Source organism: Semicossyphus pulcher, unplaced genomic scaffold, assembly GCF_022749685.1.
Source record: "Semicossyphus pulcher isolate SPU_LCO1_2020_fin unplaced genomic scaffold, fSemPul1.0.p SCAF_25, whole genome shotgun sequence".
Classification (NCBI taxonomy): Eukaryota; Metazoa; Chordata; class Actinopteri; order Labriformes; family Labridae; genus Semicossyphus; species Semicossyphus pulcher.
Genome location: NW_027211699.1, coordinates 6,865,090 through 6,893,033, shown reverse-complemented (window position 1 = coordinate 6,893,033; position 27,944 = coordinate 6,865,090). Strand labels below are relative to the sequence as shown.

The window sequence follows — 27,944 nt, the reverse complement described above, 5'->3', positions numbered from 1 at the left end:
TATTGCAAAAGATGAGCAACAACGACCAACATAATGTTGTGAGCAACGTTATTAATTTTATTACTTCATAAAATATACACAAATACTGTTGTAAATAAAGTGTGTTAAAGAACTGTACAAGATATCAGCACACAATACATAAAGTGAAACCCCAATCGCCTCAGCTTTTTCTTGACTATCCTTAACTCAACAGTTACAATGCCACTGGGTCATGGTGGCCTGTACAAAGGTAATTACACACAATACACTGCTATTTACACATCCCTGCAATTGCATCAGTTGATTTATTTTTAATGACATTATCAAGGTTGCTGGAGGTTAATATCCAAAGGTGACATCAAATTATTATTAGCATATCATTTTTGCAGAAGGAACATTGAAAGCCCTATGTATGATGTGAGGCTGACATAAGATGCATAAAATAATAAGACCAAAAGAGACAGGGAAAAAACACCTGTACAAAAAAAAAGATACCAATACAAGAAGATAAAATGAAAGAATAAGATTAAAAAACAGAAACTTCATACAGACAAATAAAAAATAGTTTTAAATAAATAGCAGAGAACAGTGATGAAAACAATTTGTATACAAAGACAACATGAATCTTGTATTCTTAGCAGGGATTCATTGCATCTCTCTCTCTCTCTCACACACACACACACACACACACACGCACACACACACATACACACACAAAATGTTAGATGACCCAGCTGGCAAAGTAACAGTATCCCACTGTACTTTAAATACCTTAAATTCTGAAACCAGCCCCAATTTATGTTATTAGTATGAATTTCTGTACTTTACACATTAAAATAAATGACCACGTTTTGGATTTACATCAAAATAAAAAAAATATTTACAGTGAAGTAAACATTTAAAAAAAAATTATAATTGGATGTCCCGTCCCCTAAGAGTAATCCCTAAAAGAGCCTGCCCACTCCCTATGACCTCCAATAACAAAAGAATAAAAAAAGGTAACATTAAGAACTATCATAAAAATTGCAGCCACTTTTTGTTAGCCAAAATGGGCAGCTATGGTCTCTGGTCAAATACACTGAGAGTTTCCTGAGGAGCTTCCCTCAAGATTTAGGAGTGTGTCTTTGCAATATCTATGGTCATTCTTCACCTTACCCACTCACATTAAAACCAGAGGAAACACGAAGTTCATAACAGGCAAAGTAATCGGGGGTGCAAGTTTTGGTGGCGAGTTTTGAGGGAGAGTAAATTATCACAACATGGATGAAGGGCAAGCAAGTGCCAAGTACTACTTTACCAGAAACGTTTCTCTGCAACAGCTAAAACATCACTTACTTATCCTTTTCAAAGGCGCCTTTTTGTCGACTACGCTCTCATCTACCTCTCCTTATTTCTTCTTTCAGCTGTTATCTTTCTTAAAAAATAGAAAGGAAACTCATAAAAAGCTCCAATTTAAGATGTCTTCTTCAAAGATAAAAGGTGACATTCACTAAAAAGTTGTTTTGGCGGTGTTAAAATAAAAAAAGATAAATTTATACTAAGCCTATATCAATCATGAAGTTTGATGAGATACATGCGTGTGTCCCTGATACCTTTTTGCTCCTTTGATGCTAACAGTTCTTCACATTTGTCAGACAAAAAGGTACTGAGGGAATGTTTTGAGGACAAGAGCAGGTATGAACAACCATGGAGTAACAATGGTGGACTGTCATTCGTTTGCTTATTTTGTGGTGGTGGTTGGCCACAGTTCAGCAAAGAGGGTTCATAAAAGAGTGCATGTTGGATACTGTCATGTACTTCCCTGGATCCTTTAGAGAATTACTGTCCTTTTCCAAAGATCCATGTGTCCATTGGCAATTATCTTTACATAAGACAAGGTAAAAATAAAGGAAAATCTGGAGCGACGAATATAATTTGCAGCCCTGCAAGAGGAAGAGGAGTGATGGTCAATAGACTGCGTGAGCGGTGTATTTCACAGTCAGCATGTGAATAAATGAGTGAAATTAGACCTCACCTGTCAGTTTTATGTGCATGCAGAGCCAAAGAGTTTTACTTCCCCATGTGCTCAAATGGCACGCTGACCTGAAACGGAAACAGTATTAAGACAAAGGACTTGTTCCAGCAACAGACTTCATCATGATATGGACTGTTGCCAATAACAACACTGATCTGGCAGCTGTAAGACAACCTTACTACAAGACTACAACTACAATACATTGTTTTTAATGGCAAGTATGCAAGTACAAAGTTGATTCTGGTTTCAAAAGCCATGTTCTGGAGAATTTACACGTCTCAAATGCATCATGAGTAATGCAATCCCTGAACGCATCGGCGAACTTCTGAAGATGATTAAGCATTTTTTATTTATCTCTAAATAAAAAACATCAACATTTAAGCACAGCTAACAATCCTGTAGACGCCATCTCTCCACTGCAACTCAACTCAATTGTTGTGTCTCAAGTTGCTAGCCAGACAAACAATAACTGCACAGCAAAGTACGTCTAAGCACAGATATCCTTTATCACTATAACTGAATAACTGTTCTCTACACATGAAGCCCAGAATTATTGGCCATCGATTCAAGAGGCTTTATCCTCTCCAGTTGATTGCTGATGGTTATTTTGGGACTGCCAAATAAGAAGCTGTGAGTGTTTTGTCTCACCTGTGATGTGGAAATTCTTGATTGGTCATGACGGGCTGTGAGGTCAGAAGATGATACGTTGGCAGGAGCCCCTCTGTGGAGCCGCATGCTCACCTTCCTCTCCCTCTCTGCACGAGAAATTGCGCGTGGCGACGTGTTCCCTAAAACGATGTATAAAATTTACAACCAACCGCATTTGATGCACATATTCAAGAGTAATTATTGCAGAGTCTGTGTAGCATTATTTGTTATTAAAATACAGCAAGCACAGGATGGTGATTTAAGACATTCAGCAGCACACTCACCAGACTGCTGGACCCGTGAGGCTGGGTTGGAGATGGCCTGCTCTGGCCCGTTCCTGACTCTGTTGGCAACTCCAGGGTTGGGACCTGGGGGGAGGCCCCTCGATGCAGACCCCCGTGGGGCTCCTCCGATCCGCTCATCCCTGTCATCTCCCGTTCTCCTCTCCCGTTCCCCATCTTCGGCTGTCCGACTGGCCCCCTAATAGATTAGATAAGTCATATTAAAGCTTTACCGTGACCAAAAACAGATCTTACTTTTATTGTGAGCTATTGGACATGTGATTTTTGAGCACTGCAATTGATGGGTTAAGTGGCTGCTACGCATCAAAGCAATTATCACTGATTCAATTAGAAACACCTTATGTTAACTTACAAATTTGAGCATGTTCCAATCAAAGACGTAGTCATAGGAGAAACCCTGACGATGGAAAAGATTCCTGAAGAGCTGTCGTAGGTAAGAGTAGTCCGGCTTGTCATCAAAACGGAGTGAACGGCAAAAATTCAGGTATGTGGAGAACTCCGCTGTTGGAGAACAAATAAACAAGACAATTAGGAGAAACTCAGAATGCACACAACACTAACAGACAGCAAAAACACAAAATCACCATGACTACAGTGAAGAGAAAAGATTTGCATTGCTTATATTTAATACCACAATGAGGAACTTAACACTGCAGCTGCTAAAACATGTATATTGTTGCCCCATTACAAACAGGCTACAGAGACACATCACTTACAAGGGTATCCTTTGCAAAGAACCTCAATGGGTGTGGACATTTTCTTCTCACTGATTCGTTCATACTTCTGTCTCTTGGTGGCGGCTTTGAGGCCTTGCCAGGGGAGGGAACCAAGGTTGAAGTACATGAGGACATAGCCGAGAGACTCCAGGTCATCGCGTCTGGACTGCTCTGTGGACACAAGGTGTGAGAGAGCATACAAGAGTGAGAAAACTGATGGATGCCCGCTTAGTGTTTCAACACAAAGACAAAGTCACAGCCTGCAATAAACACAAAAAATAGCCACAATAACATAAATACAAATCATAAAGGAAGGTGTAATTTTGCAGTTTTATGCAGAGTTTTTATGAATTGATGGGTGATGATGGGTCAGTGATTTTGAAGTTAAGAATTATGTCTCAACTTGGCTAATTAAATATTAGTTTTACTCCACATGATTATAGTAGGACAACTCAAAGATGCAGGTAGTGGGTTTTGTCATATCTGTGGCTTATCTAATTTATTCAGGATCTGTGGGTTACTGATGTACATTTGAAAGACGATGGTCATATAATGCTTTTAATTTTTTTGCAGGACCAGAACAGCCTGAATGATTTTACTGACATGACAACTCAACAAAACAAGACTCATGCGGCTTCTATCTGAGAAACTTGTGAAGCCTGTAAATCAGACTACACTTGAAAGTGCAGTTTCTTTTGTTTACTCAAAGCAAACATAAATCACTTCCTGAACACTGTTTATATTTGCTTTTCCAAGTGGAATCAAAGTTTGATGAATGATTAAATGTCATATTCAATACATATTTTTTGGAGAGAACCATAAGAGAAATATGTTCTATTACTTACACGTCAGTATTTGTACACCCACCAGATATCTAAAAGCCAATGATATCTAACCAAAATACAGAGATAAATAACTTTCTGGGGCTAAACTGCAATGAGATGGGAGATGTGTTCATAATAGTTAGCCATATAAAATGCACTACAGTTTGTCTCAGAGAGCATTACACTGAAATCAAAATGCAACAACAAGGTTTTTTTTCCACTCCAGGCAGCATTTCCTCTCTTTTTCTGTCACGTGAGCTCTCTTCCCTCACATCCTCTGTCTGATCCGATAGGGTTTGTATAAACAAAAGGCGAGGCAAAGAGGAGGCACGTCCAAATGAAACAGCAGGAGCGGGACGGTGTATAGGGGGTGTCAAAGGGGAAAAGCAGCCTATGGAATATGTAGCTATAAAAGGCTTCTCTCAGGCAGAAAAAAAGTTCAGTACAAGAAGACTCCAGGTTTGAAATCCATTAAAATATAAAGAGACAATTTTTATTATCTGACCGAGACATAAAAGCATGGTGAAGGGGATGTAGATCCTCTTTTCCTCAACTGGGATTCTTATTGGAATAAAATGGGCCTGATGCATAATAAAAGCTATGGAGTGGACTGACAATTCTAATAAAGGTTTCTTAGAAAGCCTCATCATGCAGGAATATAACACGACTGTCTGAAAACGTGTGAAAAACAGGTTCAAGAGGACAAGAACCAACAGCACTGTTGTTTAATAAAGGATCTAGCAAAATATAAGCATAAAATAACTAATGTACACCCACACACACACACACACGCACAAACATAATATCCTTCCTCATAAAGGTAAACAAGCCAGGAATGAGCATATGCTCCAAGTGTGCCTTACCAATTCCAAGATGTGTGTTGATGGAGGCGTAGCGTGCAGTGCCCGTCAGGTTCTTGTTCTCCCTGTAAGGGATGTGCTGGTGTGTGCGGGCATCACGGTACTTTTTGGCTAGGCCAAAGTCAATGATGTACACCAGGTTACCCTTTTTGCCGAGCCCCATTAGGAAGTTGTCAGGCTTGACATCCCGATGGATGAAATTCTTGGAGTGGATGTACTCAATGCGACTTATCTAAAGAAGATGAGGGAGACAACAACGTCACATTATTGCATTGTAAATGCTGTCAGGTCAACACTTTCCTTTAGTTGTTTCCTAATAAAGTCACTGGGCTGTAGTATGTGCAGTCAATACATCAATGCTTCGAGCAAACTAAGACAAAAGGAGGACACGGAAGGACAACATGATATATGAAGACAGAACACAGGAAGGTGATGACTTCAGGCTATAAGTGGAGAGTCGAACACCCATATAGAGGACTGACACAGCAACTTGGCTGTAGTTAGAACAAAAGGTGCCTGAGAAAGCTACACATGAAATGAAATATCTAGGCCAGCTGTCTGAGAGGGGTCAGGATTATAAAGTACACAGGAGGCACAAGAGTAGTGGAAACCAAAACTTCTACAATCTTTAAAGAAGCCTGAGGGGAATCACGTGCAATGTTTACAGCTAGAGCGTGCACAACAAATAAAATCAAGTAGGTCATGCACATGATCTAGAGAGATTATAAAAAGTGTGTCTCTGTATTCTGCTCGTAAAGCTAACCGTTTCCCATAGTGTAATCTTAAATAAGGGGACATTGAAATTGTCCCAATTCTACATGAGGCTTTGTGTCATACCATCTGGTCCGCCAAAAGCAGGACCGTCTTTAAGCTGAACTTCCGGGAGCAAAAGTTGAAAAGGTCTTCCAGACTGGGACCAAGCAGCTCCATTACCATCACGTTGTAGTCTCCCTCTGCACCACACCACTTTATCGATGGAATGCCCACTAAAATACACACATACACACAGTCAGCCTTAAGTTTATACACCATATCTATAAAAGGCTACAATTGATATAATTAGCAAATTCTGCATCAGCTACAAATCCTCCCTTCTTTGACCAATTACAACATAATCTTTTTCTTGAATATGCCTTTGTTCATCCAAGCATGTTTAGATCACAACAATTTGAAAAGATGACTGTCCTCTTAATTGTGGCAAAAAGTATTTATTGTACATCTTTTCAGCAGGCTTAGCAGGGTTTTCACGTTGAAAATAAAAACAGAACAGGGAGGCAGGAAAAAAATTCAAAGCATGTCAAAGCTATGTTCACCCCTTACCTCCTCCTTGCATCATCTTGTAGAACTTGCTTTCAATGTGCAACTGTGGGTGTTTGGTCTTCACACATTCCAGCTTGATGGCTACCTCCTCACCGGTGGCAATGTTGGCACCTGAGGGGAAAAAACAACACAACCATAGCTGTAAGAGCTGCGACAATTAAACCAGTACCAGACCAATAGTTTATGAATATAAAGAAAACTCAGAGCCCAGATAAAGAGGGAAAGTAATATCCTGTATGAAGAATGAGATTGTTCAGAAACTAATGTGGAAAGAATCTTCACATTGGATACAAAAATGAAATTTAGAAAGGAAAGCAAAAAAACGTTGTTTACACTTACCGAGGTAAATATCGCCAAAGGAACCACTCCCTATCTTTCGCCCCAGCCGGTACTTGTTCCCCACTCGCAGCTCCATGGTTGTGAGTCGTCACTGTCACCAACAGACAAATGGAGATGATTAAAAGACAGCAAAGGACACATGACACCACATTAGCTCATCTGTGCTGTGCCTCTTCTCTCTCACTGCTAACTCGGAAACTTATAAGATAAGCTGTTGTACAACTCGTTTCCTCAACTTGAGTGGTTAGACTGAGGGAAGGTATCCTCAAGAGTCAGTCAGCTGCTCACATGATGATCCCAGACACGCTGAACTCAGCCACGTGTTTGTGTGAGAATGTAGCCTGAGCAGGGCTTGTTGATCAGCAAACAGCTGTCTGGCCTCCAGAGACACACGATTAGGTTTGTAGCTGGGAGGGGGAGGTGGATGAAGCAAGATCAGCAAGAGCAGGGAAGAAGGCGAAGACCTACAGCAAAATTAGGGTTTCACAGACTTGCCAGTTGTCACATGGAATAATTAATGCCTCTCCACTGGAAGGTTTGACTCAGCTAGCTTAAAACGGATTTGTTCTTCCAATTACAAGTTATGGATAGTACCTAGTAGTTTTTGGGATCACATTGGCGGTTTTAAGCGAGCTGAACTGATACAAAAAGGTGGAATTTAGACACTGTAGACTACTGGTAAGAGAGAATTCCCTCTTTTTCTATTCACTCAACCCCATTTTAATCAAAGGCAGCCTGCAAAACCACATCGCGTACAGTTGACAAAGAGCAGACTTGTGTATGTGTCACAATGATGACGATGTCACAGAAGTTTCTTGCAGCTATTAAGATCAGCTATGAATCTTGCTCCAATGAGAGGGTACTTTCTGCATGGTAAAAAAATTAAATAGTATCTGGTACCACAAGTGAGGCAAGTCAAGTCAAACCATAAAATGCAGTGGAAGTGAGGCTTAAAACTTGACACACATGAGGAAACAAGTACATCTTCTGAGCTGAACTGCACGTGATGCTGGGCTGGATCATCATTTATTTAGTACTCCCTCTACCACGCCACATTGTGCAGCCACTGCAAAAGCAAGACTAAGCTCTCCAGTGCTCTGTACTGGCACTGCCAAGGGAGGGAAGGCATGAGCGGCCGCGGAGCGCTGGCTGGCGTATCTGTGTCAAGGCCCTCAGACAATTCTGTGCAATGAACTTCAGAAGGCAAAGTGCTGCAGAGAATTTATCAGTGGAGAGCATCATTTATCAAAGAGATTTGCTTCCTCACCACCAATTTAGGAACACTATGTAAACAAGCTGTGCCCTTTATAGCAACGGTAAACAGGTTTTTCAGATGTAGAAACACTGCATCTTCAAACAACCATTACAATTAATACTTACTGACTATTCAACACAGCAGTATATAAAATAGACAGTATCATCTTTACTTGTTCCTGTCTCGTTCAACATTCCCTACAGACAATATGAAAGAGTCTCATGACAACTCAGATAATTGCAAAACAAAGCAGTCTCAGAAATCCTCAATTTGGGGAGCATGCCAACTCAAGCAAGCAGAACAGTCATCAATTCTGCAGGACTAGCCCTCTGCATTCAGTCTGCTTCCATCCAGAACGTCCTTTATTGCAACATAAATTGTCCCAGAAGCTTAATTGTGGGATTTTAAAAAATAGTTGCAAAATCCAGTTCTGTTCAAAAACTAGTTTAACAATGATGATGGCATTTTTATAGGTTTCAAACCCCTAACAACTTACATTGCACTGTTGCACTGTGGGGTGTAAGCCCTGAACCTCATGTCAACTCTAGCTGATGAGAGGACAACCTGGCATGGTGGATGTGATGGAGGCAGATAGATTTGGGTTAATAAAGGGTTAGGTTTCATTACACCAAGAGTGTATCGTGTGCTGCAGCTAGGGACCAGGTTTAGGGAGCAACATTAATCACAAGTCTACACATTAAGTGCCATTGATTAATTATTTGGTACAGGACAAGTGGCACACAATGTTAAATCACAGTGTCCATGCGGTTTTCATTTAGGTATACCGTCATTTGCATATTCTAAAAACTTAAGCAATGGGAACTTGGTATTGAATGACATGCAAAGGGGAAACTTGCAGCCATGTGAATAATGCATCATTTTATGTGTCAACGATGGCCTGTGCGATGTAGGCTATAGTATAATCTACAGGACAGTGAAGTTGAGATACTACAGTATTTATCTGCTGGTAAGGGGTAGTGTTGGTGCTAGTTCTGCCGATAGGATGTCCTACGGTGGTGGTATACTGGTGTTGAAGCATCTACACATCATAGTAATCACCCAAATGCCTAGTGTGAAATAATTTTGCTGTTGTTTCATGATATGTAGGCAGCCAGATATACTTAAAAAAAAGTAAAGTGCCCTACAGGGGAGTAACAAAATAAGTCCTTTTGAAGAGGGAAAACAAGTGTCAGAGAGCCAAAGCCAGAGGATTTCAGTCACATGAAAAACAGAGCAGTGCTACGCCTCTCACACTCTGGCAGCTGTCACTTCACAATCAGCTCCACTGTTACAGACTCGAAACTAAATGCATACCAATATAATGTCAAAAATCACTCTTCATTTATTTTGTTTTATAATGGTAAATAGTAGAATATACAGGCTAACGTTATGATTCTCTTCCCTGGTTGTAATTTGATGAGAAGCAGGTCAGTTGTGATTTACGATACGCTAAAGTCAGATTTTTGCTCTAACTAATATTACATTTAATATATTTCACTAATAGTTATGTTTTAAAACACCAATTTCTATAATTAACGAACGCTTTAAGTGCCATTAGTAAAGATATCAACCGAAGGCATTTACGTTAGTCAACTGTTAGCTGCTAAGAGTAAGCTAGTAGTAATACGGAACCGTGATACGTTACGTTACTGCACCACAATAATTATTTTCGAAATTAAACAAGGCTGTAAATGTGTATATCGCACTTCGCCACATTTTATCACACTTAAAACCGCACCCATTTGTGTACTGGACTAGCCTGTGTAGATAGCCATCCCTACTTCTTGCCCCCTCCCCCTCTCCTGTAAGCCGTGAATACAAGTCTCTGATTCGGACGAATCAGGCCCGTTTTCCCCCTTGGTTTCTGCGGTTCCCCGACCCACCACTTACCCGATATTGGGTTCGTCCGAAAGCTGGTTCAGTGGAGGTTCTGATCCGATGGTTGTCAGTCGGACAGAAGCCTGGGCAGAGGAGGATGGGGGCGGATTCTGGCGGCTCTCATTCCCTCAGCTCTTGGATCTGTCGTCGGTTGCACTCCCTGTTGATAGTCCCTTGGAAGCTCCAGCAGCACGAGCGGCCGTTCTCCACTCGAGTCTGTCTCCCCCTCTCGTTACTTAACAACGCGCCCGTTCACAACGTAGATGATGTCATTCTCTGAATTTCAGGGCGCAGTCATTAAAGTAAAACGTCACACGCAACCGCTCCATCCTCCATAAATTTGACCATTCATTAATTAACCTTTTTTTTATTTTTTTATTTTTTTACAGTTACTCATTTTGAGTCACAATGCTGCTCGCATATGTGACTCCAGTCCAGTTGACCGTGTTTATAGTTATAAACACATACATCGTCTTATAATGTACATTTAATTAAAAGAGTACTTTTAGAACTACCACTGCTAACAATAATAAAAAAAATGTTGTTCTTTTCCCCCCAATTATTAAAAAGTTTTTGTTTGTTTTTTTACAGTTATTACATATCAGAAATCTACCACATGATGTGTGTCAAAATTAGGGGTGTCAGGTGTCCTACAAATTATGTTTCTGTACAGGTAGCTCAGTTTGGTTTTCCTCACAAATATGGAAATAGGCCTGACAGAAAATGTTAGGAAATCCTTTAAACTCAAGCCTAGGGAAAATATTGAAGTTTATAATAACGTTTTTGTCCATAAGAGCATCCATTTAATACAACGAAAACCCATAATTGCATGAGAGAAGGGAAACAATTTCATACAGTAAGCAGTGGCTTACAGTAGCATGACGTGGGTGTTAAATAGGATTGGTTTGTGGATGTAATGAGAGGGTGACAGATGGACATGCTGGCTTGTTCTTCTATGACCCTGTCTATGAACAGACCACACGCCTTTTCCTTAATGTAACTTCTTTGTCACATTCATCACTGTTACATGCACAGGTGTGATATTTTCATTGTCAACATACTATGCAGTGCTTGTCTAGAAATCTAAAAATAAAAAATAAATTATTTCTAAAAATGACCAAAAGGACACATTTAGAAGCCAATACTTTCATCTTTATTAATCTTGTTCTCATTTGTTTAAATAAATTTTTCCTTTGTAAAATCTCATAACGAAAACACTGAACAGGAGCGTTAAAGCCTGTCATAATTTGAAACGAATACACAACAACAGAACATTAAAAACGTACGGTAACTCTTACTCTGCATCTGTAAACAACCCATCCCACCCCCCTCCCACTCCCACTCCACACAGTTTGATAAGATTTGGCATGTCCATTTTCTCAACGCGTATGCCTTCAGCTCTTTGTGTCATCAAAATGTTCTTTTTTATTATTGCAGGTCGGACAATAAAAAAGACAAGTCTGCTAAAAAAACAAACAACTTCAAATGAGAGAAAAAAAAGCATTAGTGCCAATATTTCTTAACACACAGTCAGCAGTATACCGAATGCACTCAAAAAACATTTTTGTATAGACCTTCTGTATAGTAAGCAGCCTTGCCCACATAATGACAGGCAGTAACATGCACACACACACATTATCCTCACATTCACACACACGCACAACAACTGTGGTGGTTTAATCCACTTACTTGGTCTCAATCTCATTCATACTCATGTCCATATAGTGTGTATGATACTACAAATGGTATCAACACATGGAGAAATGCAACTTAGCCTCAAACTGCCAGCAATTTAACATTTATCACTGCAACAGTAACAAACAAGATCAAGAGAGAATAACAGAGAAAGAGTGCATGAGATACAACAGTAGGAGGTCAGCATTTTGAAAACAGAACAATGACATTTTTCAATATTTTCACTGTTCAAAAATTAAAACCATACATACAAACAAACAGAAAAAACCTAACTTAACATACACAGTAAGATACAGTTCTGTTTTCAATCAGAGCTGTTTGCATGTGTTTGGATTCGGTCTCCATTTTTAAGGGGACGTGAATACAAAACTGCACTTAAACCTCACATCATGTAGTAGTTTTAAGTTCTCTTATACGATGAAGGTAATGCTGTTTACAGTGCCCATCTGTCTGAAGGCTTGTCTGTATTTGGTGTGTGCATGTATATGTAAATCTGTTGAAAAGTCCCCTATTTACTGAGCACATTGAAATCCAGTCAAGTCTTTCAGACCAACTGACTTTTCATTCTTTTTCAGGTTTCAAGTCTAAGCAGTTGAAATCTTCATCTGTGGAAAAAGGCTGTATACACATTTAACAGTCCCTGCATTTGTTTATATAATAGCTTAAGTCTGGCCACAAGAATGTGTATACATGTCTCACATTTCTGCTTTATGTGTGTGCACATTAATATGCATACTATGTAGATGTCTGCATGTGTGTAAAAGTGTGTTACATTTATATGCATACCATGTAAATGTGTTTGTGTGTGTGTGCTATAGTAAGTACATATGTATCCCAGTGTATGTTGTATCAGTGTGTCCAAACTAACACATAAAAATGGAGGGGGGCTCATCAGATAGAATCAGCTCCTCCCCCCAGCAGGTCGCCAGGCAACAATGCGGCAGGGCTGTCCATTTGGTGCCTTTCCTCCATTTGCGGTGCCCCCCACAAGCTGCTGCTTGGGTATCCTGCAGTCATGCCCCCCCAGAGTCCAGACCTCCCAGACTCTACTCCCTCGACACCTCCTCCTTCTCCTGCCCCGTTGGTGCCCCACTGGGAAAATATCCCCAGCCCGGGTCCTTGGGCTGAAGAGGTTTCTGTAGAACTGCCTGTACCATCAAGACCCTGCCAGGCAGAGCCAGAGGACCTTACACTGCCTAGAACTGCAGCTCCACTTTCAACTCCTCCACCACCATTTCCATTTCCACCTGAAGTTGTGCCCGCTGCTGCCCTCTCATTCCCCGGGGAGCTACCTCCACTGCTGGCCACAGCTGTGCCTGTTCCAGATGAACCCTGCGTCCCACTGGCCGCTGCCGCTCCTGAGCTGGCCCCCTCTGCTCCTCCGGCCTGGGAATGTGCAAAATAGCGAGCGACTTCTTCCTCACCCACAAACTCCGCCAGGATTGTGGTGTTGCCGAGAACACACCTGTGGGGGAGTTACAAGACAAGGCTCTTTAGACCAACCGCAACATAAAGTCAATCAAGAATATGTGTGTAGGCGAGGTTCCAGGTTAACCTACATGTGCAGTGCACCCTGGGCCTTGGCTGCTTCCTGTCGGCTGCTGTAGCGAATCAGAGCGCTGCCCTGGGTCAGGCCAAGGTGGAAAGTCAGCAGGGGGCCATGCTGCATGCAGATAGTCCTCAGTGTGGAGCCATCGATCTAGAGGGAAAGAAGGATAAAGGCAAGTGTAAAAGCTTTTGTGTGCGATATCACTATAACACTGTATTTGTCTACATTAGAAAGGTCAGGGAGTCTAGGCGGTTATCCAACAATGAAGTTTTTGAAGACAATCTTAATTAATCATGTTGTTAGAGAGTGTAATGTGGCTTTATTCTTCTGTAATTCTGTCACACTTAATTATGCAAGTTGTGCGAGCAATCTATATAACTGAATATATCTGAAACAAAAACTTTGTCTAGACTTCTAATTATATTTTTTACACTCTATGCTTTTCCCAGAGCAGTGTCATGTGAGTGTCACTTGTGCAAACCCTAATTGATTAAATGGCTCATCCAACTTCACAATCCAATTACAGCTGGGTCACGCATCATTCAGTCTAATTTGCATAAGACAGACTAAAGGGGAATACAGATGAATGGACAAAGCTTTTGGCTTTAAACCATGACAAATCTGTCTGGGTAGCTGTTTTACTGTATAACCATGATACATCCTGCTGCAATGAAGGTCATAAGAAAATTTGAATCCTACATTGCTAGCACAGCATACTCCAGTTACATCTTTTTGTTGGCCTTTTGCACTTTCTCAGTTGATAGACAACAGATTTAGGTGGGGACATTGTTTATATTTAGTTTCCACCTTTACTACAATTCTAAAAAGTGATGCAATTAGATTAAGATTTCCCTAAAGTTTTAATCTCTTTCAACCCGTCCCTTCCTTTTTTTCCCCCCACTCCTTACCTGAGGCGTCAGGTTGCTCAGGAGCAACCAGCAGCTGCCTCTGGAGGCAACCCCGTCACTCCAAGCCGAGCCTGTAAAGAAAAGGAAAAGTAGAGACACAACACAAAAGAATTAAAACATTTGCAAGGATGTCACACTTCACGACAAATAAAGATTACGCTGAAGACACATTTACACAACTTTTAAAATAGGTCAGTAAGATTTTCCTCTGAACGGTGTATAGATAAAAAAAATAAGCTGACAAATGGTTATGAAATATGAAATCTTTTCCATGTAAACAGTACCTGGCCCAAATCTTGACTCTTGATTAATCCCACCCCCTCCCCAGCTCCGGGCCAAACGTGGGCCCCCGCTTCCCCATGGGGAGGGTGAGGCCTGCTTCTGATTGGTTAAGCCAGGAGGGGGGCGTGGCAGCTGTGAGCTGTTGCGATTGGTCTTCCATAACTTGTTTTGTCCGATGGGCTCTGGGGGCCAGCTGGGCTTGTACTCCGAGTACTTTCCTGAAGAGGAAACGGGGAGGTGGGAGAAAGAGGGGGAAAATATGCTTTGACAAACAGACCGCAGAAATGGGGGTAGGGAGAGCACAGGACATCTAGCTGCTTGGCACAACTTGTAAACCAGTAAATATAGTGCAAACACAGTTATATTATCATAATAATTGAAGTCATAATATGAAGATTCAAAAGTGAAAATGGAAGAAAGAATATTTATGATTCAGAAAAATCATAATATATACCTGTGCTGTGTGCATTGCTGAGGGGGCTGTCTGAGGCACTGTAGGGCCAGGCACCAGGTGAAGGCAGCGAGGTGTTGAGGGTGGGGTTTGGCCCTACAAAACATTAAAAAGGTTATCCGAAAGAAACATCCTGTGATAAACAAGACAAGACTGAAGTATTACAGCTGGACTGCAGATGGAGCCTGTGAGGAGCACTGTTTGTTAAACCATTGCGTATTTTGTCTATAAACGACACTGAAGCATGTTTTCAAATATTTCCAAAATTTAGATGATTTAGGGGGAAAAAGTTGGCTGTACTTAAATCCACAACATGCCTCACTCTGTGCATATTCGTTCACCAATGGGGAGTCATTCCCCTCCTTCCAGCAAAAAGTCAAAATACCCTAAAAATAGCTGGAATCATTATTAAGCTTGTTCAGCCTTATGCACAGTGGAATTTTAAATGAGTTAAAGCAGTTGATGCTCTTCACACTTGAAAAGCCAATCTGGAAACATCATTCACAGTTGGCATTCCAGGTTGTCTAGGAGAAGTCTGCCCGAATTATTACAACAAAGCAATCACTAAGATGTCAGACAACAAAATTGCGAATCACTATTCACCAGAAGTTTCAACCATTTTCCAGGGGTAACAGTTACTTGTAAGTAGATTCATTTCTTAGCTGCAATCCTCAAAGGAAAGAGCTGTGGATCCAAAAAGAAACTCAAAGCTCTACAAACAGCCGTAAGCTGTGTAACAGATTAGAGAAATACCATGTTCTATTCTTTGCTTTTATATTGAATAATTTTGCAAGTTAACACCAATGCTTAAAGCCACAGCTTTGCTCATCAAAATATTTGGAAAATTCAGTCCAATACCTATGTTGTCTCGCAGTAACTGGTGGTCAGAGTCGTTAAGGTTTGGGGGTCCGGGGGAACCAAGAACACCACCAGGAGTCATGTAGGGGTCAGACTCTGGGTCTCCACTACTCTGGATTCCCTTCCAGGGAACACCAGGCTGGAACTCTGTTATCAGACAGGAGAAATCAGATTCATTGAAATTTTATATACATATAATGTTAAATAATATATACTCTGCAATTTTCAAATCCAACAACAAAGGAACCTAGCCAGAATCCTCTGGGTGTGGCTGTGTCTATATTAATGGATTTAGTTATTATTGACCCAATATTTGTACATATTGTTTGGCTATAAAACTAGGAGCAAATTAATAAAAACAGTTTGTTCTTTACTTAAGGTTAGGTGGTTAAATAAAACCACACAACAGCTTCTGAGATATCGATGTATTAACACACTCACTGCATGAGCAGACAAAAACACTGGACAGGTTGAGAAGCGTCTACTGTTTTCTACTGTCTATTCTAATTCCTTATTCATCCTACATAAACATGGCATAGCAGTGAAACACATAATCACCTGGGGGCCAGCTAGATGTGGCAGGTTTGTTCCCCATTTTACTCCCAGGGGTCCGGTGCCAATTGTCTGCAGAGCCTTGAGGTGGAATCCCCAAACCATCACCGCCCAGCATGTCGTACTGGGAGTAAGGGGATCCTCCTCTCACCTTTAAAGCACTGGGTAAAGGGCCTTGGGAACGGCACACGTAAGAGGGCATGAATATTTATCATATCACTTTAAGTTGCAGTGACTCAGTGTGATGAGCAAAGGATAAAAAAAAGCATAAGGATACTTTGAAAAGAAGATCTTCATGCTTATCAGACTACTGATGTCCTAAATCTTATCCATTTCAAATGGACAGCTCATTAACATCCCTACTCTTTCTTTCTTTCTTTTTTTGCATGATTCACGCGGGTCACTCTTTCATGTCAGAAAATCCTTCATTACAGATTGCTCCGGAAAAATCACATCCCTGCAGATACTCTGAGAAGGAAGGTGCAGTTATACCAGATTGACAACAGCCTGGGAGGTTTGCTTTGACAAAGTGTGAAATTTGCGTTTGAAAAAAATCGTGTTATGAACCATCTGTTAACCTACCATTCTTGTGAAGGGTTGTGTCTGGGGGAGATGGAGCTGGGGAGTGTCCCTCCATCATCCATTTAAAGCGGGATTGTTGTCCTCCTGTGTCTTTCATCCCTCCTATCATGGGACCGAGCTCCAGTCCTGACAGGTTACCACCAGGGGCAAGCCCTTAGGAGTGGAGAAACAAACAAACAAACACTCACATTGCATTCTACAATTTGTATGTTCAATACAGCTACAGGTAAGTGCATCTTCTCTTCAGTTTGTGTTTACTATCACTGGGATTACACTCAGTACTAAAGGCTAGGAGCCTTTTAAGGAGGATCGTTGTTATAGCAACAATGATTACTGTGGTAACATGACTGGCTCACCTAGACAAACAGACAGATGAACAACTACAGGATACTGAGACTTGTGCAGGGGGCAGTGCTTTATGCGTTTATGTATGTATGCAGAGAAATCTGATCATAAATGTCAGTCTCTGATACATTTCCAAAAACGTTAGTGTACACAAAGTCTGCAAATTAACAAACAATGCAAAGTCTAACCCACAGACTCACCGGAGTACATCCCTTGTGTTTTGGCATGAAGGTCTGATAAGGCCCCCCCCATCCCAGGATGTTGAAGGGGGTCTCCCATGGGTGGTTTGGAGAGGCCGCCTACCAGATGAGAGGGGGAGAGTTTGGAGCTCCCTCCCGGAGCTGCTCCTCCAACTCCACCCTGCTGATGCTGTCTCTGCTGCTGCAGAATAGCCATAATCCTTGCCAGCTGAAAAGGACAATAAATCGGCATCAGAAAACTTTTAAGTACAGTGAAGAAACTCTTCATTCAGCACAGTTTAGAGTTTAAAAAGGTTTAGTTTAGGGGTTCATTTCAGTCACATTAGTGTAGTATAGAGTGATTAAACATGATAGGATGGAAGTCTTAATTTTGTGTGTGGCTCAAGTGAAAAAAAAATACTTCTTACAATTCTGACAAAGTGTGACAACTTCCCATTTAGTGTTGTCTGTAGTGTGATTTAAAAAAGTATGATGACATTGCAAGGTGAAGTCTAAAACATGCTAATGCTCACCTGCTGTGGGTCAGGCTGCTGCCGGAGCGGCTGAGGCTGTGGGAACTTCCTCTGATTCTGCAGAAGCTGCTGCTGCTGTTGCTGTTGTTGTAGCAAGAGCTGACAAGCCTTTGGGTTAGTGGGCAGAAATGGCCAAGGAGAGGTAAACATAGAATAAATAATGTGAGTATAAGTACTGAGAGTACTCGATTAGGGGGTTGGTTTCTTACAATTCACCATGTATTTTTATATACACATTTTTAGGCACAGTGTTGCATGAAATAGACAATATTTCAGTGGGATGAATCAATTCCTTAATCAACAATCTAACATGAAGTCACTTACCAGATGGAACTGCTGCATCTGGGGGTAAATGTTGCTGAGCATTGCTAGCTGCTGTGGGGAAATCTGAGGAGGGAACACGCCTCCACCAACACCGCCAACCCCTCCGACACTTCCAACGCCACCGACACCTCCTACTCCTCCAACCACTCCTCCCACTCCACCCACACTGCCGCCAGGAGAGGGCATCTGCTTCAGCATAGGACCTGGCACCTGATTGTCACAGAAATGTCAACAGCTAGCAAGACCCACAATTTAACTTGAGTTTACTTTCAGAACTTACAAATCATTATGGGTTTACTGCATATCAAGTTTTCAACCAGTTTCAAAAGGCAGTGCCAGCATTACAGGAAATATTAAGTTATTTTTGAAAGTCAAATAACCACACAATACTTTTGTTTGTGTTAATGTAACATTGTCAGGACTCAAGAGACACTCCATCTCTACTAAATACAACACTCATCGTAACTGATAATGTGAGAGACAGAAGATAGCAGACCTGAGCAGACAGGAACTGATGAGGCACTTGAGCACGTATCCCCTGGGAGGGGTTCATTGAATGCATGCCGGGCTGGTGCATCCCTCGAGGCTGAGACATCCCTCCGCCACTGCCAACGAACACTCCATGACCACTCATCTGGAGTAAAATGGAAGAATTTATTATCCATGTAGCAGACATCATTGGAATATTAGTTAAGGGTCTGATTAAAGTATCCTCAAAATTGTTATCTCCATGGTTCCCCTCATCATCATCTGATTCAGAATCAGAGGATAGTTGGCAGCCATCGTGTAGCTGCAGCCACAATAGCTGAGATGCTCTGAATTATTGTCAAAGCTAAGTATGCAATGCTAAAATAAACGCTCTGTCCTTTTAGCTAGTGCCGTATAGTTACCAAGCTAAACTTCCTCCACCGACGTTTAACAACCACAGACCAAAATAGATCATCAATGGCATGCACTAAACACCCACAGTCGGAATGGACAACTTCACGCAGTCAATGCTGCACTCCTGCGGCTGTCGTTAATCACCCAAGGATGAAGCATGCTGGGTGTAAACAACTAAATAGCTGCCATATGACTATTCTTATACTTTTTAGATGCTTACTATAATATACACGAGCCCCTTAATTAAAAAGTAATACTGCTATTGTGGATTTCGGTTTTCAGAGGCTTCAATACTAGTTTAAGAAACACTCTCGTACCTTTTCACCATAGGGCCCCATGTCAACAGGACCCATGTCTTTGGAACTAGGCATGCGATAACCTCCTCCAACTCTTCCTCCTCTTCGCATCTCTCCATTATAATCATTTATTCCTCTCTTGTCTCCATCCATCTTTTTGTCAACACTTGGGTCATCACCCTAAGAAAAAACAAAGTAATTTAGTCACCTCAAACTTGTTCGTAGGACAGAGGCCTCACTAATAATCCATCTGTCGTCATAACTTTATCAATGTGGGTGACAAAGGTTAAAGGTTAAAGGTTAAGTTATTATTGAGTTAACATCTTACCAGAAGACCCATATTCGAAAACTGGCGAGAGACTGGGTTCATCCAGCTGTCCCCGCCTCCACCCTTTAGGAAAGAAATTCAAAGAAGTCGCTCAATCAAAAAGGGGACTAAAAAAATGCAGAATATCGTCAATACTGGAAAAGATAGTTAGAAAATGACAACTGCATTGTCTAAATACCAATTAATCAAGAAAAGCAAAGCAAAGCAAGCTCGTTTTTGTGTCCTAGGACCTCGTTTCCTTACCTTGATGTTGCCTCTTTTTCCTCCATGAGTCTGACCCCAGCCTCCAGAGTTGAAGGAGGAGCCGCTTCCTTGGGAGCCAGCGTTGTTCCACACCCCTCCAACGCCATCATCTTCCTCATCCCAGCTTGGGTGCCGGGAGGCTGCAACAGAACCTTCTCCCTTTCCACCCCAGCTCTCTATTGATTTGGTGCCTGCAGCAAAGACATGATTGTTATGAACATGTTGACACTCACACCTCTCGGTTTCCTCCGTTTTGCATTTGTGGTTTTAAAAATGAAAGTATCCATTAAACTTAAGATATATGTAATACTGCTTGATTTATGAATCAGCATCATGCTTCAAAATTAAGTAACCATCAACAAATGGAACTTAGATATTGTAATATTCTTACCAGGTTTACTGAGGTTGGGTGAAGGGTTCCCCCAGCCAGACGCTTTGCCAGGTTCTTCTGGATCACCCCAACCAGCTGCTGCATCTGTTGCCTGGCCCCAAGTGGTAGTACCATTATCCACAGATTGTGCACCTCCTCCCCACATACCTGGAGCTGAACATTGATGGAATTGAACCCATTAGAATTTGCTAAAGAGAAATGGCAAGTTAAATGTTAAATGATTATGATGACTACAGTCTTTAAAGTCAAAGATGCTGATGATCTGAATAAAGGACATGAAAAAAAACTTAATGATACATTTTCTTACCAACTGAAGCATTGCCAGGGTTTGTATCCCTGCTGTGCTGCATTCCCTGCTGCCTTCTAGGCGGTTGTTGCTGCATGGGTGGTGGTGGGGCCTGCTGACCGTGGCTTTGGTCGGGCGCAGCGCTGTTTTTGTCCCACAGATTCACATTCTTGCTCTTGTAGCGGGTCGGGTCTCCCCAGGCTGACGTGCCATCATCGATTTCCATTTTGCGACTGATAGACTGAGGGGAGGGTTCTTCCCAGCCACTGGACTCCAGGGAGTCTGCCCCACCACCGGAGATTTGGGGGATCGGGCCCGAGGTCCAGCCCGAACTTTGGTTCTGATTCTTGGATGGTGGACCTCCGCCTCCGACACTGGGCCGGCTGTTCCACCCTCCTTGCAAGGGGCCTGCTTGTGGTTGCTGGCCCTGTGATTGGTGCTGCTGTTGATTTGGGGCTTTCATTGGTACCACTTGGCTGTTTGGTATCTGTGCTGCTGCTGAGTGGGGCTTGGCACTCTCCCAGTCCTGATGGGATTTACCTCCACCCACATCTCCCCCTCCCCATCCTCCTCTTTGAGATCCCCCTTCATCTAAATTACCCCAGGAAGATCCCTCATCAGAGTGGCTTCCACCTCTGCTTCGCCCATCTCCTCGCCCATCTCCTCGCCCATCTCCTCGCCCATCTCCACGCCCATCTCCACGCCCACCTCCAGGTGCAGAATCTCTCTGACCCCAGTCTCCTCCCCAACCACCTCCCTCCCCTCTTCCAGTCCCTTTCCACCCCCCTGTCCCTTTATCCTCTGGACCATCTCCCCACCCACTACCCTGTTCTCCATAGTCTCTCCAGCTCCCTCCTCTACCTCTGCGACCCCCCCATTGTTGTTCTTCAGTCCCCCACCCTTTGCCCTTGTTTTCGGCTGGGATATCACCCCAGCCTCCAGCTGCCTTGCCCTGGTTGGCCTCCATAACTTCTTCTTGACTTCCTGGCTTCCTTACAGTGCTACCAGGCATGTGAGGACCACAGGTGGACTGTGTGGCACTGCTGTCCCAACCATCCCTCACTGTAGCAGGGCCAGAATTCAGGCTGGTCTTGTGACTGCCGGCCAATAGATCATTAGTTGCTGAACTGCTGTGAGACAGGTACCCAGGACCAGAACTAGTGGTAGTGTTCATGGTTGCTGATGAGAAAGCAGAGGAAGATGAAGTGCTTCTTTCATTTCTGTTTCCTATTCCCCTTGAAGTGTCCAGGTCCCAGGCCACATTCTGTCTGATCTGGGTCTGCCCCCAGCCCTTGTTGCAAAGAACCCTGGGGTCCAGGTCTGATCGATTGAGCATGCTGAGTAAGGCCCCTTCAGCATTGGAGTTCTGTTGGGGAGGGTTTTGTCCGGACGTTGCTTGATCCTGCTTATGCCCGCTATCACTATCATCTCCACCACTTCCAGCTATGGACCCTCCTCCACTGGAGGAAGAGGGTCTTCCACCTCCAGTGCCTCCACTTTGCCCACCCCACTCCTCAACTGCCCCATCCCCACTTTCCATCCCTTTCTGATTGTCCCAAGCTTTTGTCATAGTTGCAAACTTTGGTGAGGCAGATTCCTGCAAAACACTGCCACCAATACCTACACTGCCTGCACTACTGCTGCTGCTGCTCCCATCTCCTCCTCTTCCCCCTTCTATTGCTAAGTTACTCGAACTTACACCGCCTTCTGTGCCATCCCACTCTGCTTCTGAACTGCCTCCTTCCAACGCTCCCTGAGATACCACTGTGGTATTTGAGCCACCATCATTTCCCCTGGCCCACCCTGCCTTGCCACCCTGGCTACTAAAGCCCCACACATTCCCTTCCTGCACCTGAGCTCCAGTCCCTCCTCCACCCCATCCATCTGCCTGTGAAGCACCTGCACTGCGGTCAGTGGGCACTGGAGGCATGGATCTCCAGGAAGAGGCAGTAGAGGAGGAAGACGAAGAGCCAGAAAGATTACCACTCCCTTCTCCTTCAGCTCTCGCACAGTCCATTTCATCAACACTTTCTTGATTTGGTCCTGTTCCTCGTGCTCCCCCCCCTGAACCCAACTCGTGCCCTAGGTTTCCTAAGTGCTGCTGTGGTTCTCCACTCCTGGCTCCAACTGGTGTCTCAATGTGCTGCTGATGAAGACCAGTTTGATTCACAGATGAAAGGGAGGGAGTGGTGATGGGGGTGGTGCTGGCAGAGAAGGAGGAAACTGAAGTAATGGACGATTGTAGTGGAAGGCCATCGCTAGCAGAAGTTGATGACCCACCCTGCACCAGGGCTGGCCAGGCAGAAGGGTTCACGTTGGGGTTGAAATTGGCACCAGGGACACTACTGCTGCCACCCACAGGGCTCTCCTGAGGCCCAGGAAGAAGATGGGAGACTTTGGAATTGTAAAATGCTGATCCTAGCCCTGCTTCCACCTGAGAGGAGGTGGAAGAGCCCCACACACCACCACTTGACTGAACACATTCATTAAGCGAGGAAGAGGAGGAAAGAGGAGAAGAACGAGGTGAGGAAGGATTGTCCATGTTCCCTACTCCTCCTCCTACTGTTCCTCCCTTCTGCTGGATGTTTTTCTCACCCCATGAGGCACTACTGTTGTTGTTGTTACCAGGGCAGTCTTGCTCCTGCACCCCTCCTCCAGCCCCGTCAGAACTCAATTTGGCCCCGCCAAGGATGCTGGGCCAATCCCCAAGGTCAGTCCCATCCACAATCACCTTCCCGCAGCCCTGAGAGGAGGATGGGCTGCCAGAGCCTGCCCCCCATGTGGAATTTGCATAAGTTGAAGTAGTAGTAGAAGAAGACGAAAGAGCAGCGACACATGATGAGGATGAGGAGGAGGTGGGGGACGAAGCAGATGATGAACCCAGGTTGGAATCTGTAAGGACGAGGTTGAGTTAGCAATACTTAGAAATTAACAACTTGCACAGTGGTGTTTCTTTTCCTTATAGAATAAAATTACAACTACTTTTTTGCCATGGGGTAACAAACTTGATCATTTTTGGTTCTGAGACATCAACCCACCTGTGCCTCCAGCTGTGTTTGCATTGGGGTTGTCTGCTCCAGCTGAGGCCGCTGACCAGCCACTGCCTCCTACAACTGCTCCCGCACCCCCATCCCCTCCTCCACCCCCCAGCAGCATGGAGGACAGCGGTGGCTGGCCCCTCTTCAGTAGCACTTTATGGTCCTGCTGGCAGCGAAATCGCGGTGGAACCTCTCTAGACATGTATCGCTGCTGCTGGGATGTCTGGCTTCCAGAGGGGGAGGAGGAGGGCTGTCCGTTGGCCACAGCAGTCCGCTGCTTTGCATTGTTCCCGCCACCAGGAGGAACTTGTGCAGAAACCCCGGCTGCACCAGGACTGGGGGATGAGGGGGCAACAGGGCCAGGGCTGGGGGACACTGAGCCTTGGGTGGCGAGCGGCTGGGAACAGGAGGGCTTGGCTGATTCTGGCACTGACAAAAAAATGATTAAGATTGTGAATAACTTGTAGATAATGTTGGTAGGTAATGTTATCCAAAGTGTCAATGAATTATAAAAACAGGGTGTTATTCTAGTTCTGAGTTAATTGTTCTGCACCAAAATCACCAAAACAAATTCCTTGTATGTGCAAACCTACTTAGCAATAAACCCTGATTCTGATTCTAATAGTCATTAAGGCTTATTTATCAACAAGACATGAGAGCCATTCCTCTTGCATTATCATATGAAAGAGTGAGTAATAAATAGATTAGCTGAAGTAAGATGATTACATACAAAAAGGGAAAAAAAACATACCTTTGATTTTCTGTTCTGGCACCTGAAAAAAATAGAAGGAATAAGTGTGTCAGAAATAAGGCGTCAAAAATTGGGCCTTGACAACAATGGATGTAGTCCTGCTTTTCTAGGCTTTAGTCTTGCCACTACAACTGATGAATATACCAGCAAGGCACTGTTCAAGTAAACATAAAAATGGCCTGACATTGGATATTCATTTCAAAGTTTCCAAACTTTACAAATTACCTAATAAGATCATTTTTTGTTGAATCGGCTTCAATTCAACAAAAATAACCTTGACCAAGTAGTGATGTGAAAGTATGAATATCACAGAGATTCTCAAGATGTTTTCAAGTCAGCTGTGAATTTTTTTTAGAACATTTCTTACCTTCTGAGAGGTTTCCCTTTTCTTTTTATCTTCTTTCTTCTTTTTCTTGTCTTCCATGAACTACTGTTCCCTTTCCTGATTCTCCTATCTGCAAAGAGAAATGTACACATTCAATTATTTATGTCACGCTTTAATTCAAACTGAAAGTAATTTAATGCTCGCAAAAGCACACCTTTTTCAACATATACATTCAGACTGACTGATATACATATTACATCAGAACACTGCCAAATATTGTCCAACCCAGTTAATGTTGTAAGGATTGTAATGTTAACCAGGGCCAGCTTGACAACAGCCTTGGTAGCCTAGCTTCTCACTGCATAATTCATTAACCAGCAGACGATTGCAATTTCAACCAACAGACAACGCAGGCTGCAGCCAAATAAACAAGTGACTTCAAACTCTAAAACATTTCTAGAAAAGTCAAGCTCTTTGCATTACAAAAGAGAATGTACTGACGGCATGTTCGACAGTACACTAACTGTAATGTTAGCAGATACCGGGAGCTGTCTGGAGTAAGAAGGGCATGCTGACCTCACACCTGCCTCCAACCCAGCGGAAAGAAAACCAATGAGTTGTGCAAATACCCAAGTTAAGGTGAGCGTGGTTTGTGGAAAGAAACCCCTACAAAAGAGAGCTGAGGAAAAACTGTTTGTGTGGAAACTTAAAGTAATCCCAGAAAAAGGTATGCTTTCAAGACTTCATGTCACTTCGCTCAATTAATGGGAGGACAACTAGGAAGGCCTACAGAGGTGACTGTGCGTTACAGCACAGATCTACTGAGTTTGGCACATCAGCTTTCTCTATCAGAGCTACAAAGTTTTGGAACTCAGTGCCAATTTTTATAAGAGAGTGCTGCAGTTTTAATGATTTTAAATGTAAGATGAAATCATGGCTGAAATCAACCCAATCGTGTACCCATCACACATAAACGCAAACAGCTGTTGTGTTTTTTAATGTTGTGAAATCTTGTTGTTGTTGTTTTATAGTGAACATGTACTGTCTGGTAATTGTATTTTTTTAACTTGTAATTGTGTTTTTATTCCCTGTTTCCTGCCCAGGGACTACAGATGCAAATTAGCTTATAGCTATTATCCCTGTCAAATAAACAAATACATAATTACCAGAGAGCTGTAAATATGACTGGGCCCAGTGTTTCTGTTGGCTAAGCTGCACATAATTAGCACCCTTTCACACAGCGCTAATGAACGCTAACTTGACAAATTATGCCCTTTAACCTTCACTATTTCAAATAAAACTTTATCAGCTGACATTAGCTTTCATAATTATATCATGATATGACAACCCCTATAAGGCAGAGGTTACAGCCGCAATGAAAGCAACAACAACCGGAATTTTCATGCCAGTAATGAATATCTGTGTCGCTATATTGGCGTATTTCACAGCAGACATTTTGACTTCTAACAGGAGGAAAAGCACAGGTGTTAATGATAACTTTAACAATGGTTCTGTTCTATCCAGGTGTCTGAGAAAGCCATGACAGGCAGTCAACATGCACACAACCAGGACCATGAAATTGAAGCAGCTAAATGGAATACAGCAATCATTAATGCTACTATAAACACCTGCGCCTTTCCTACTGCGATGTGCTAAAAAGTCTTCTGTGGAAAAAGGCCTATGGGGCCACCAGAAGAGCTTCACTCAGGGGAGCGACTAGCTAATGCTTGTCGACGTTAAAGCAGCTGGTGAGCACTGTGCCTTGACCTAAAGAGCCAGGGGCTCGCGGCGGTAGGCTGTCCCAGAGCGACGAACCTAACCTCTACGCAGTTGACTGCTGACAAGAGGCACGTCACATTAGCTCACGATGCGCCCCCTATTTTCATACACAGTGCATTTCTTAAACACAATTTACTCTTATAAACTGGAACTTGCAGTGTGCACACAAATATTGCTAACAGAGCAGTGGACAGTGGGCAAGAGAGGTGGATCATCAGTACTAGCGGTCGACAGAGCCATATTCAACGACGAACTTCAGTGACGTTTCTCCAGCATTGCAACGCGTAACAAGCGAAGCTCTTCTAAACTGAGAAACCAAATGTTGTTGGCGCTGTAATTGTGGAAATACCTGGCGATATTAACTAGTATACACATTATCAGAGCTACGAAAACGCATATAGTTGATATTGAATACTCACCTCGGGAATCACATAGGACATAAAGTGCTTCTGTGCAAAAATTCTTGCAGACCTACCGCTAGCAGGCTAGCAAGGTAGCTAGCCTAGCAAGCTAGTTCTTCGAGGCGTTCAAGGCTAAATTGAATAAGAAATGACATCACCGAAAACCGAAATGTTAATCGTAGAAAAAACGGAGGAAAGGCAAGTATCCTTTTTGAGCGACTGTAGTTCTCAAGCTGTAAACAAAACATGCATAACCCCTTGATGACTGTCAGACGCTGTATGATCGGTTAGTTTACTATCGGCCATTTTGCTTCTGTGTGGAGGTTTAGCCAGCATATGATATCACCAGGCTGGTTGTTGATCAGAGAGGGGAGGAGGAGCAGGGCGCGTGCCAACACAGTCCACCAGGGGGCGCCGTATCACCAGAAACATGACGTCATACACATGGGGTATAAATAAGTAAACAAACAAGTAGGCTGTACGTGACTTTATGGTAATCTGACTGTTTCAATGAGCTACACTTTGAACTCAGTGGGCCTTTTTACACGATTTAGCTGTTTCATTGCACTGTATTCGTTTTGATTTGTGGGGAATACTACTATAGTGTTTTTTGTAACGTTATTTACAACCAACATCCAAAAACGACCTTGGAAAAGTTTTTAGATTAGATCTTTGAAGCAGACTCGTCTTATCCTTCCTGTGAACACCATTTATGTTGTAGCTTCAAGGCAGTTGTGGAAAATATGCCCAGAGTAACTATTACAATGAGTGCACACAATTATGGTTATTTTTCTATCATTTATTATTCAAAACAGTAAAAATAAAAGATGA

General features: G+C 42.8%; 2 protein-coding genes across 2 annotated transcripts; both read right to left on the bottom strand.

Annotated features, from left to right (window-relative positions):
- Window positions 1-36: 36 nt before the first annotated feature.
- Window positions 37-10,349, bottom strand: LOC138604077 (casein kinase I). The gene is made up of 11 exons (XM_069675913.1): window positions 10,148-10,349; window positions 7,003-7,093; window positions 6,664-6,774; window positions 6,181-6,329; window positions 5,347-5,575; window positions 3,660-3,830; window positions 3,296-3,444; window positions 2,926-3,121; window positions 2,642-2,781; window positions 1,994-2,061; window positions 37-1,901 (listed from the first exon to the last, which is right to left on the bottom strand). The coding sequence occupies exons 2-10, from the start codon at window positions 7,076-7,078 to the stop codon at window positions 2,029-2,031; spliced, it is 1,254 nt and encodes a 417-aa protein (XP_069532014.1). The 5' UTR covers window positions 7,079-7,093; window positions 10,148-10,349; the 3' UTR covers window positions 37-1,901; window positions 1,994-2,028.
- Window positions 10,350-11,190: 841 nt separating this feature from the next.
- Window positions 11,191-27,420, bottom strand: LOC138603999 (trinucleotide repeat-containing gene 6B protein-like). The gene is made up of 21 exons (XM_069675794.1): window positions 27,132-27,420; window positions 24,976-25,063; window positions 24,609-24,630; window positions 23,858-24,286; window positions 20,841-23,711; window positions 20,534-20,686; window positions 20,143-20,333; window positions 19,900-19,962; window positions 19,593-19,751; window positions 18,890-19,027; window positions 18,394-18,603; window positions 18,070-18,177; window positions 17,558-17,765; window positions 17,013-17,165; window positions 16,437-16,604; window positions 15,879-16,025; window positions 15,024-15,116; window positions 14,572-14,787; window positions 14,288-14,358; window positions 13,390-13,529; window positions 11,191-13,295 (listed from the first exon to the last, which is right to left on the bottom strand). The coding sequence occupies exons 2-21, from the start codon at window positions 25,030-25,032 to the stop codon at window positions 12,722-12,724; spliced, it is 6,171 nt and encodes a 2,056-aa protein (XP_069531895.1). The 5' UTR covers window positions 25,033-25,063; window positions 27,132-27,420; the 3' UTR covers window positions 11,191-12,721.
- Between the last annotated feature and the right edge of the window lie 524 nt (window positions 27,421-27,944).